A 12,511-nucleotide genomic window follows, 5' to 3' on the forward strand; every position below is an offset into this window, starting at 1 on the left:
AACGTATAACAGAGGTCGTAGAAATAAATGTCTGACCTAATTGACTCCGTTTTTCCTTTTTTATTATTATAAATATGCACAATAATAGTTGAAATAATATAAATATAATGATCTCAATTTATTTGAGTATTGCTCAAATAAAATTACACTCCCTGGGGTGGGTTTCAAGGAACCAATGAACAGCGGGGGCCTATTGCACAATGTGATCTCACTGGTCTGGCAGTAGTTGTAGGCACAGCCTATGTCCTCAAGCACGTACTACTAAACTATACTATAAATACTAATAATAACACAAATAATGCAAGTATGTTTTGAACCTTGTCAAAAACCATATTATTATGTCCAAAAACTCATTACACACATTTTTGCTTTATTTATTTCAACAAAAGAAAAGGGAAAAACAAAATAAAATAGTTCCATCCATCATTTAACCAACAGTGATCATGCATTAATCAGGGCTTTAAAGGTCCCATTTAATAGAAAAGCCTTTTTTCGCTTAAAAAGTATGTAAACATTGTTAAACACTGTTTTAAAGCATACGGTTAACCTTCCAGTCCATGTAGATCAGTTTCCATATAATATAAATGGAAACTAAGGTGAAATAAACAACCTATAAAATCAGTTTTTGCTAGTTAATATGCACTTACAGTTATCCAGTCAGTCCTCAGCAGTTCAGCCCACCTCATTCAAACTGATGTTACAAAACAGAGGATATTCTTGTGCTATTTCTACGCTGTCATTGAAAAAATAGGAGGAAAATGTTCTATGGTTGAATGAAACCTAATGAAAAAAGACTTTATTTAATATAATTCTGGACTATATTTTCTGATCCATTTATCAAGATATTGCATCTCATTTTTACATTGTGTACCAAAGACTTGCTTCCCGATTGCGCTGATACATTAGTCCTACATTAATGAATGGCTGTTTTTGGTGCATAAAACCACACAAACATACCAGCAGACCTTAGAGAAAAAACTAAATAAAACTGTAGGAGATGGGCCCTTAAAGTCAGTTCTAATCACCTTGTAAATGCAAACATGCACTGGTTCACATTCTTCCCATAAAGCTTATAGAGGCCTGGAATGAGTGGCTGGATTGTTCAGAGATTTGGAGAGAGTGCAGGAAGGCTGGCTTGGCACACAGCCCAGTGGGGTCTGATGAAATGATTAGCCGTTGGCCATCAGTGATGGAGCTCCTTCCTCTTCTTGCTGCCCTCCCTGATCCTCTGCATCCTGTAGGTCTTCCTGGCCAGCGCTCGCTCTTTTTCCTGCACCTCTGTGTCATCTAGGACCTCCAGGCTGGGAATCTGACTGATAACGTACTGCCTACAGAGGAGGGGAGCAGAGCCATGTCGAGTCGAACTCGGAATGAACCTACATTGCATAAACATGTTGACCAAGCTTTGAACTTTTAAAAACAGACTTGACTGAACCTAAAATCAGGGAATGACATCTCTTTCTCTTTCACACGGTTGTTTTAATCTACTTTGTGTATACACTTTGTATGTAAGCTTATTTACTGTTATCTGTAAATTCCTGCTGGAGAACAGAGCAGATCTTGCCATGTTTACTGGATGAATCCCTTTTTGTACTGGGGTGAGTTGAGGAATGTCAATAATGCAATAAGAAATAAGAATGGTATTTTTTATCCTCATATCCATGGGTCAGTATCCTTCCTCAACTTTCTTAAAGTATATGAAATTGGATTATGAAGTTGTCAAACATTGTCAAAAGCCAACAATAATTGTGAAACAAACATTTTTGCTAAAGTGAACCATACTTTGGCTTGCCACCAGTGTTTTTGTTCCATATATTTAAAAAAGAAATTGTCTTTCTAAGAAACAGTTTGATGCATTTATTGGAAACTTGTGTCTGTAACTGTTGCACTGAAGGAAAAAAAAATGTAAATGTGTAGCTTACTTCAGGGGTTCTTTAGTAATGGCAACTGAAATCTTCCCCGTTTTTCACATATTATTCCCTTTTCCTTTCAAGAGCGTCTTTGGGTTTGTGAAAGGTGCTATAACTTCATACAATTGTGAGATCATTTCATCTCAGAATGTGTTAGAAATGCTGATGTAGGTTAATGTCAGTTGTCATGAAAGCTTGTGTTGGTGTTATGTGGTTCTACGAATGGGGCCCTACAGTGAAGTGTATATCTTGTAATATCAACATGTTATGCAACCTCGTAGATACTTGTAGATGTAAGTACTGACTTCTGGCTCTGGTAGTGTGTGTGCGTTCAGGAGTATGTTATGACCCGTTTGTATTGGCTTAAGAATATTTGTACAAACTAACAACAAAGCACTTTTGAAAGTCGCTGGGTAGAAGGGTATCTGCTGAACGCTCCAAGTATGAAATGTAAATTACAAGTACTTGTCAGAGTATGGTATATGTTTTTGGATGCTGCCTGACTTAAACACCAGATGGTGCAATACACCACTGAATTTGCTTGACATTTTCATCTTTTAAATTACCAATATATAAACCAATATATCTTAAGAAATATAATCACGTTGCATTGTGAGTAAGCTTGTGGGTAATATTTGTTAAGCTCATGTTAAGGTTTTAATCATAATACACTCAGGATAAAGTGAATTTCATAAGAGCTTTGCCTTGTTTCACTTAATTTACCTGTAGTCAATGTACTGGGTCAGACTCCCCCCATTAAAATAACTGGGTGCTGCTTCATTGTTCATCATGCTTAATATCCTGTAAACAGACAACAATAGAATATATTAGGTTACTGAATAAAAACAGCCATCTGGGTTTATCAGTATGTCTCTTGTTTGCTGATGAATAAACTGATGGTAATAAAGAAAAAGAAAAAAAGGTGAAATGTGGCTTACTTAATGTTGGGGAACTTGCAGCTTATCTCCTCCACTATGATGGGCAGGTTGCTGATTTTGTTCTTGTTGATCCACAGGGTGGTGAGGCTGGGCATGTATGGGAATTTGACATGAGCACTGTAGTTGTTGCAGTCCAGAATGAGGGTGCTCAGCTTCTCCAGCTCAGCCAGAAGAGCCGGGCTCCGTTAACAGCTGAGCTAAGGACTAAGACCAGTGTTCAATTGTTTGCAAAATTGTTTGCAATCAGATAGAGTCAGAGAATCAAAGAGCTGAGTGCACTATGTGCATATAGCTTGTTTTACATTGGAAAAATGACATTGTGATGACTGTGGAATCACCTGAGCTCATACTTATAATGTGTGACTGCTCATCTCAGTATACAAAAGTGTTGTAACATGAAACAGTTAGTAAGCCTTAAATATCTTATATAATTAGCTTCATATGGTACGTTAAATTCTTATTCTGTCATTCTGTCATACCTACAATTCATAACCAACCACCTCGTATCCTAAAGTCTTCTGCAAATCTCTCTCTTTCAAACACACAAACACACAGCCATCAGCACCTCTTACCATATGGAAGCACTTCACTTCTATAATTACAGACTGTAGTCCATCTGTTTCTTTACATACTTTGTTAGCCTCATTTCACCCTGGTCATCACTGTTCCCTCTATTGGACAGTCATACCTAGTTGGTCCACCCTGTAGATGTAAAGTCAGAGACAGAAGCTAATCTTGCTGCACAGTTTGTGTTGATCATCTTCTAGTCCTTCATCAGATGTCACAGGATGATGTCCACAGGACGCTGAGGTGTTTAAGAACAGTAGCAGCACTGCTGTATCTGAACCACTCGTACCAGGAGTTTAAATATTGTGTGTTTAATTACCAGACTTTGTACCAACTCTGCTTAGGAAAGCCAAACCCTTGACATTTCCGCCCTTGTTGTGATGGCAGCAACTATCAGCACTCACACCTTCCAGCTGTTCACACAATACTTAATTATTGATATAATATATGAAATATATGAAGTGTTACAAAATGCACTCAACACATTAGTTATATCAATTAAACCTTTACAGGTATTTGTTTCCACTTGAATCAACTGACTACATAACTATAGTTTTTTTTTGTTTTTGTTTTTTTTTGCAAGTCATGCTGTACATTTTTTTTTCAGATTATCCATATGCTTTAAAGGATACTCATCTAGCAGGTTGTAGCTGAGGTCCAGAACCTCCAGGGTATCTCGCTGTTCCAAAATGGTGTCATATGGGATTTCCAGAAGGCCTTGGTAAGCAAAGGAAAGCCTCTTTAGGCCCAGTTCTGTAGTGGGGCTCCCTGGGGCTAGAGCCCCCTCCTCCACCACACTGCTCTCACACTCCATCATGTGGTCAGCTCCCCACCACCACGGCATCAGGGCACATAGTGACCACCACCTAACCAGGTTACCCTTGCACCCTATTAAAATATGCAGAAGGTGACTTTGATATAAGCAGAACCAGTTCAGGTTCCAGACCACTGTCCTGGCTTTGGACATCATATTCTTCAGTGTACCCAACTAGAAACTGGCAGCAGCACATGATGAGCTTAGTAAAGTGGACTAGAAGAGTACAGTCTGCTGCTGAGACTGTTATATTTTATAACAGCTAGAATTGACCATTGCAATACTGTGCTTCATGGACACCCTTTGAACAGGTTGCAGTAAGTGCAAAGGTCAATTGCAGGAGTTTAAACTCATACTAGGCCCTGGGAGCACATCATTCCAATTCTGTAATGTCTCCATTGGCCTCCAGCATTGTATTGTTTCCCATCTAAATTGCTTATGTTCATTTTTAATTCTTTGCATGGCCTGGCTCACTCACACCATGGTACTCTGTTGCAGTGGGTCTCTTCAGTGCACACCCTTTGCTCATCTGACCTGCTTTTGCCTCAGAGTTACTCCCTCTAAGCTGCATACTTCTGGTGACGGGGCATTTAGTGTTGCTGGCCCCAAATTATGAAACTGCCTCCCTTTTGTTTTGCATGCTTGTTCGTCTGCAGATATGTTCAAAGCAGGTCTTACAGCCCATCTTTTCCAGCTAGCTTATATGTGAGCCAGACCTTTTATGGTGGGTGTTGCATTGTGTTGCATGTTCTTTTCTATTTGTACAATGTCCTTGGGTGTCGTAAAGGGCGCTTATCAAATAAAAGCATATTTTTTATTATTATAGAAGATGCAAAGCACATAACTGTATACTAAAGACTAGAGAGTGAGCATAGTATCATTAGTCAACTCAAGCTTTTTATCTATCCTCAGCTCTTTCAAACCACACTAGCTTCAGTGGGAACATTTTTACGACCTACAGATCTGACTAAAAGTGGACATCTTGCACACACAGATGATATATTGTCCCAGACATAACTGTGCTACATGTTATTATTGTTATTTTAGGTCTAATTACACCACAATATGCAACTATACCCATTTAAATAGCAATGCCATTTTAATTTTAATTGTAATATTAAAAAATAGCCTAAATTAATAAAACATCAATAAAGAAAACCACTGTGGCAAAGTCAGCATACCTGCTTTTTTCCCATCAGTGAGCTCTATGCACAATTTTCAGGTCATGTCCATAAATTAAATTATAAATCCTTAACTTACTGTTACTGTTTTTCAATAAAGCAATAATAAAAGATGTGCACAAGACGTGTATAGAATTGTATTAGAGATATTAGCACTGTTATCAGCTCAAAAAGGAAATATGCAGTATTGGTGATAGTGAGTGTATGTTTCTTAGAAAGTCTTTTAGTCTCTTAGAAATGCTTACTGTGTTCTCACAGCATGCATGCTCAGAGAGGACAGGTCAGTCTAAAGGAGGCCAGCTGTACTTTTCATTCTGGGTTGTGTTTTTGTTTCTATAACCTTGTATTTGATGTATTTTGTGTATTTTGTACGTAAAAATCATACAAATTATTTAAAATCTGGAAAAATAAGGCTACAGAAATGTAAATAGGCTGGGCATGGGCAGCAATCAGGAGTTCATCAATAGCTGAAGTGAGCAGTTATCCCATTCCCTCCTCCCCCTTCTTGTAGAAACCTCAATAACATCAATTCATGAATTTTATAAATTATAATTGTGTGATGTCAGCAGGATGCACTCAATCAGGATAGGCCAAATTCCACTCAATCAAACATGAAATTGAAAGAATGTGGTCTCATACGTAGAGAGTGGCCTAAACCCATACCATAATAAAAGTACTGTTGTCTGGTAAACAAAAAAAAAAAAGATTATTCGACAATTAAATGTAATTGTGTCTTTTTAAAAACACAAGCATGAGTAACAGTACAAAAGTAGCAGCTGAGAAATACTGGGTTCTTTAGTAAAGCCAATAGTTTTACGTTTAAAGTTTTTTTTTCAGATTGGTGGAAAAGCTTTTGTAGATGGTTCTACATATAAAATGTTTACAATGTTATTTATATAACTATATATGGTTATATATACCTTTTTCCAAGAACCTTCTCAGTATTTTGGCTTAAAGTATACCTAAATACACTATATTTCTCATATAACTCATATACCTGCAGTGGACTGTTAAAGGACCTTCCTGATCTATCAGCATAGGCTAAAAACTGAAGCACTTTTATTCTCTTTTCGATGCTCTTTAGGTCAAAACAAGAAAAACATTAAAAGTCAGAGGTGTAAACGTTCATTCACAAAGCAATACAGGAGCTGTCACCAACACAACACACTTAAATAAAAGAAACGAAGGCGACATTATGAACGTGTAAGCCTTTTGAGCAGCTGTGAAAGTATTTTCAAATGAAAATATGTTTGAATAGGTCGGAATTACACATACCTGAGCGAGTGTAACTAGTTATTGCCCACTTCTGCATATATTAGATCAGGTTTACATTAGTTACCCTAAACTTACTGTGCCTTACAACTGCAACCAAATAAACAGATATCCCAAATAAAAAACTACCCAAAAACTAAACAACTATGCATGTCTGCACTAAACATGATAAAATGATAGAACTTACGTCCATAACAGTGTAAGACATACACCAGCATTCAGAAAGACTAGTTCACAAGAATGAAGAAGACACATCACAAATATCTCGTCAGAAATACTACAGGATACTGCACAACAACATAACACTAAAACTACAAACCCACACATAATTCTACTCACCAGTGTTAGTTGGGCTAGTAGGGTGTATGTTGAGATGTGCCTGAGTGTGTGTGCAGTGAAGGTCTGCCTCAAACTCATAAAGGCCTTCTTTCATGACTGGAGTCATGATCACAAGATCTGGATAATCACATTGCCTGTTAACCCCTTCCTGCAAGATTTTCTGCAAATGTTAATGGATAAATACTTTATATTTAATCAACTTAGACATATAAGAGCACTTGTGGGCTTAGCCTGTTGGAATGTAAATAAAAAACAGGATTTTTAAATCATTAAGTTCAAAAAGTATTTGGATAGTGACACTTTTTTTTTTGCAATTTTCCTTCGTACACCACCTCAGTGCATTTAAATCAGTCAATATGGCACTAAGCTATGCTATGACACTCGACTTGCCAGTGTAATAAAAATAAAAATATAATATAAATATAACATAATAAATATAAGAAAAATATAGCGCTAATCATTGCGATAAGACTGCCTCAAATTCATGGCATTTTGGTGCTCTTATCTAGAGTGACCCACATGTGAATCCTGTTACACAGGTAAGTGAATGTACTGATAGGAGTCTTCATCAAGGATTCTTGCTGGTGTAGTGTGGTGTTCTCACCTGGATAAGAAATGCAAGTCTGCATATGCAAGTTATTATCATCTATGTTACACAGACTGCTCTGTCATTGTCTCATGCTCAAAAGTAACTGGACAATTGCCCATGTTCCCTTTTATTATCCCATTTTATTGGCATGTTAAGGAACTGAAAGGCCTGCAGTTGATTGTGTGTTGAATTCACATTCATAGCCGTTCATTGATGCTCTTAATTTCCATACAAGTGACTTATCAGAGAGAGCAGAAATACATTCTTAAAAAGAAGCAATGCATTGGTGAGCAACACCAAAAGACAACTTCCTTGGTCATTCGGACAATTTTTGATAAAGAAAAAACACTTGGCATCTAGTCAAGTCAAGAACACACTTCTACAAGTCTACAATCAAGAGACGTCTACATGAATTTAAATACAGACGATTTAATTCAGAATGCAAAACACTTGATTAGGCCAGACTACTATAAAAGTAATGTAACATTTTAGCATGAAAATGTGTTCAGTGAATGTATTTCAACACTAAATCACTGTATCTATTGTCTGAAAGTGAGATGTTTCTGTTGCACAGATGAGGTCCATTTCTTGTAGGGTGAATTGCCCTAATGTGGGACACCTAAGCTCTATTTGGTGTTGATCATCCTCAAATAAATGACAGAAAATACAACCAGCTGTGATGGCATGTGATCAAAATCACATGATGTCTTAAATGTCCAATCTTTGATTAGGGTGGAGTGATCGTCAAACAGGAAGCACTCCATGCAAAGCCCGTCCAAAGGTCAGTGAAATAGCGTTTAGATGAAATGATAGTTAAGGGTATTGATTTCGAATGAATAATACAATGTTGCTGAATAACAATTCTGTGAAAATATAATGTATGTGTGTTATTTAAAACCCAATGTCTATTGTCCTGCGTTTTAAAGCATAATACTATGATTTGTCTAATGTGTGAACATTTTAAAAACACTTCAGTCTGGCTTAAATGTGTGAACTGGCATGGATTGTCCTGTCACAGTGGTTAGGAACCTAATATAAGATAAGATAAGATAAGATAGTCCTTTATTAGTCCCGCAGTGGGGAAATTCACAGTGTAGCAGCAGAAAGGGATAGCAGGACACTTAGTTACAAAAATTTGGATAAATAATTTACACTATATACACAATATAAATAAGAATTAAAAAAGCAATAAACAATATTATCTACAGCAAAAGACTCTTAATTGCACATGGGGGTGGGATATTGCACATATAATATCTTAGAGTTTATAACAGCAGTAAGATTGTAGGTGGTAAAAATACTGAACATTGCACATTACATGAATTAACCGATTGAACCATAGGCTTTTATTATTCAGTCATGAATCCTAGTGTAGAAAGTACATTGACTCATTTGGTAACTGTCTGGTTTAGCATATCTTGTGGCGTCCCACTGGGTTCTATTTCGGGGCCTTTAAAACTGATGTAAATTATGACAGCAGTGTGGTTGTGAAGGTGACGTTTTACATGTAGGGTCATATAAGGGGTTCATGTAATTTAGGCCTGTTACATTGACTTTTCAGTGTCCAACATTTCTGACAGACCTGGCCCACATTACAAAGATGCAGACTGACTGAGACCACTTGGCGCTAAGAATAGGGACATGCCTGATGGATCATCTGTTATGAGTGTGATATTTGCATGTTGTCCTCTGGTTTGTTATGACGCCCTGAGCATTTCAGAGGGATACGTCAGAGGGATTTCATGTTTTGGCTTCGTATGGCAGAATATTCTGGAAATTCCAAAAATCCCCACCCAAAAATATTCTTCTTCATCCTGTGAAAGTCCGTCTGTGGTATTTTTTGTCGTCGTCGTTGTTTTGGTTTCCGTGTTTTCATTTCGTGATGTGTGGTAGAGTTCATGTCCCCTGTCTTTGTGCTCGGGTTTCACTCTCCATATAAGGCAATGATGCAACTCCAGCTCAACCCGCACGCGCTGTGGGAGTTTCTCGAAACGTCACGAATTCTACGCAGGCCTGCGTGTTTTCCCGGGTTGCCATTGGAGCCGTTCAGGCAATCCCGCCCCTCTGGGCTGACGCCCTTACACAGTATATAAACAGTGGACGTCAGTCACGGAGCCACTTCTATTTACGGACAGAGATAAAGAAGAAAATGGAATAGAGACCGAGCGAGAGATGTTAATAAACAGAGAGGAGGTGGATTACCTGTTCGACATGGAGTCTCTTCATTCGCGGTTCACGACGACTGCTGTCGAGAATATCAGTGAGTTCAACTTTGCGGCCCGAAACCTTCGCTGGAGTGACTGTCAAGCGACTGGCTGATCTGAAGGACTAAAGGTAATAAGGAGTAGCTACTTTGTTCAAGCTTGTGTGGATGGTAATAATATCTTAAACTGCCCCAAATTCTCAGTAAACTGGTTTATTGCAGCTTGCTCTAGCTAAGTGAAGACCGTCCGTTTACAATACCTGAGCTATCTAGTAGCTTGCTAGCTAACTTGGCTAGCGCTGGCTAGCTAGTCTCCTATTGGATATGCTTGGCTTTTGTTTTTTTTTGTAGCTACTTATTAAACTCTATTACTCTAATTACGCTTTAATGTACTTAATAAACAAAGTTTACGAAATGTTTAAGATATTTTTAATACGTTAGTTCATCTTTCTTTTTTTGTAGCCGCGCTGTTGCCTAGGTTACCGCATACGTGACCGTAAACACGTTGTGCTAGTAACTGTGACTCATGTGACCTAAACTGGAGCTGACCGGATGTAGCTACAATTACGTACTGGTGTCTTCGGTCTGATGGTGATGATGATGGTGATGGTGATGGTGGTGATGATGGTGATGGTGATGATGATGATTTCTGTTCGTGAATCTTTTCACTGTAGTAATTTGACATGCTTGTGCTTTCTTACAGCGTGACCATGTTCACCACACATCCACGCCATCCATTATACTACTGGTGCCTACCACAGATGGCCATGTACATTCCATCTATGAAGAACCTTGTGCATCCTGCCAACATGACCAGGATGAAAGAAAATCTGTCACTCAGTCCATATGCTGTAATGTCTGTACAGTCCTTGTTTGAGAAAATTGGACTTCATCTGTGGGATGCCATGAAGAAGCTCCTCCATCAATGTGTGAACATCACGGAGCTTCTAAACTCCAAGGCTTTCTTCATGTGTGCTAGAGAAGCAGTGGCCATGGCCGGCGAGTTAAAGACTAGGACTGTGGGCTTGGAGGCCCAGGAAAGGCCTGGATTGGAGGCCAGGAAGATGGAAAGCCAACCAGCTAGCCTCAGCAGCATCACTGAACTGGATCCACAAATGAAGATCATGGAGGATCCTATGATGAAGCTTGAGATGTTTGCAGGCGATAGAGATGAAGTTGTGCTTGCAGACTGGCTGGAGTGGAAATCTGATTGTGATGATGATGATGATGATGATGAAGAAGAGGAAGAACATGATGATGATGATGATGATGACGATGACGACGAAGAGGCTAAGGAGGAACAGTCTCCTCTGGATAAAGAGGATGAAATGGAATGGAGTGATGAAGATGACTCTGACTGGTCAGATGATGAAGGGGATTCGCAAGAATCCACAGAGAGCATGGAGTTATGGGAGTCCTTTCTTAACAGCGATCCCTACAATCCACTCTATTTCTCCTGCACCACTGGAGTCAAAACAAAGTCTACAGACAGTCCACAACTACAGAACCACACCACTTCCCAAAGTTCCATGGTTGGTGAGGCTAAGATGTCCACATCTGGAGATGATGAACAAAGTCCTAAAAAGAGCACAAAAGAAGGAACAAAGAAGGTAGATAGAAAACTGAAACCTCAGTTTCCATCATGGCTAAATATGAACAACTGCAGTTCAGATATTCTGGCCTAAGAACCATATGTGCTTTTAATGTAGCTTCTAATTTAGATGACAAGACCTCTCTGACAAGACCTAAAAGTGCTGAAGACCAGGGTACCCTGGACAGGGTTCAGAGTAGGTCTCCTACATGGAGAGCTGTTTGGGAAACACTGATGTAATCACAATTTCTAAGGAAGGGTGGTCATGACTAGTAGTCATGAGGCTTGTTTTTATGACAACATCTGATTAGCTTAGACTTGTGATTACACCCTTGTTACACCCAATGACTTAGCTCGAATTACATGGGTGTATGCTTAAGCATAGTTTAGTTGCATTAAGACATACCAAACAACTAAAAGGTGTTTACTATTAACATAGATTCTTTATTATTATTATTATTATTATTATTTATTTTAATACAGCAATGCAGCCAGAATGTATGTGCCATCATTGGCTGTTGGAGTACCATAATGTAAACTCTTTAAAATGTTGCTGACCTGTAAACTTTTTCATTCTCAGGTACGTTTTAGTGACGAGGTCACAGTGCACACCCTGGTGACCTGGAGCTTTGCTAGCCGAGAAGCACGGGACGGATCATGCTGGTTACAGCTGGCCAGAGACCGAGAGCGTTTCCGAAGGAGAGTGGCAATAACCGGAGAAGTGCTCAGTCCCTGCCTAACAGCTCAGCACAGAGCCAGGATTTGGGACAAGCTTCAAAGGGAGGCTCAGCCAGAGCTCTCCTAAAACAGGTTACTGATACTATATATAAATATTTATATATATTTCTTTCTTTCTTTTTTTTTTACATAAACTGTTTTTACCTGTAGTTATTTGTATGTTCATTTGTATGGTGGTTTAGTATTTACCTCAACACATGGAAGTTACTGCACTGAAATGATCACCTTCCACTGATTGTAGCTTTTTTACATTGTACTTTAACTGACATTTTTATGTTTTTGTGACTGATGTTTTTTAAATGATGTGTTTTGTAACAATAAATGGTTTCTAGTAGAACTGAAAGTCATGGAGTTTTCTTGGGGGTGGGG

General features: G+C 38.6%; 2 protein-coding genes across 2 annotated transcripts; one reads left to right on the forward strand and one right to left on the reverse strand.

The window, feature by feature from the left end:
• Positions 1-422: 422 nt before the first annotated feature.
• LOC140561618 (leucine-rich melanocyte differentiation-associated protein) lies at positions 423-7,055 on the reverse strand. The gene is made up of 5 exons (XM_072686845.1): positions 7,022-7,055; positions 4,048-4,303; positions 2,849-3,028; positions 2,634-2,711; positions 423-1,328 (listed from the first exon to the last, which is right to left on the reverse strand). Exons 2-5 carry the CDS (start codon positions 4,257-4,259, stop codon positions 1,184-1,186), a joined length of 615 nt encoding a protein of 204 aa, XP_072542946.1. The 5' UTR covers positions 4,260-4,303; positions 7,022-7,055; the 3' UTR covers positions 423-1,183.
• A 2,654-nt stretch (positions 7,056-9,709) lies between these two features.
• Positions 9,710-12,479, forward strand: ppp1r15a (protein phosphatase 1, regulatory subunit 15A). The gene is made up of 3 exons (XM_072687815.1): positions 9,710-9,944; positions 10,517-11,423; positions 11,985-12,479. The coding sequence occupies exons 2-3, from the start codon at positions 10,524-10,526 to the stop codon at positions 12,207-12,209; spliced, it is 1,125 nt and encodes a 374-aa protein (XP_072543916.1). The 5' UTR covers positions 9,710-9,944; positions 10,517-10,523; the 3' UTR covers positions 12,210-12,479.
• The last annotated feature ends 32 nt before the right edge of the window (positions 12,480-12,511 follow it).

The sequence above is a fragment of the Salminus brasiliensis genome, chromosome 9, assembly GCF_030463535.1.
Source record: "Salminus brasiliensis chromosome 9, fSalBra1.hap2, whole genome shotgun sequence".
In the NCBI taxonomy this organism is placed as follows: domain Eukaryota; kingdom Metazoa; phylum Chordata; class Actinopteri; order Characiformes; family Bryconidae; genus Salminus; species Salminus brasiliensis.

Excerpts from the sequence above, each read along its gene's own strand:
- LOC140561618 (XM_072686845.1), bottom strand. The coding sequence starts at position 4,259 with ATGCCGTGGTGGTGGGGAGCTGACCACATGATGGAGTGTGAGAGCAGT. Across the intron at positions 3,029-4,047 it reads AGCTACAACCTGCTAGATGA|CCCGGCTCTTCTGGCTGAGC; the intron begins GTATCCTTTAAA and ends CTGTTAACGGAG. Across the intron at positions 1,329-2,633 it reads ACCCAGTACATTGACTACAG|GCAGTACGTTATCAGTCAGA; the intron begins GTAAATTAAGTG and ends CCTCCTCTGTAG.
- ppp1r15a (XM_072687815.1), top strand. The coding sequence starts at position 10,524 with ATGTTCACCACACATCCACGCCATCCATTATACTACTGGTGCCTACCA. Across the intron at positions 11,424-11,984 it reads CAAAAGAAGGAACAAAGAAG|GTACGTTTTAGTGACGAGGT; the intron begins GTAGATAGAAAA and ends TTTCATTCTCAG.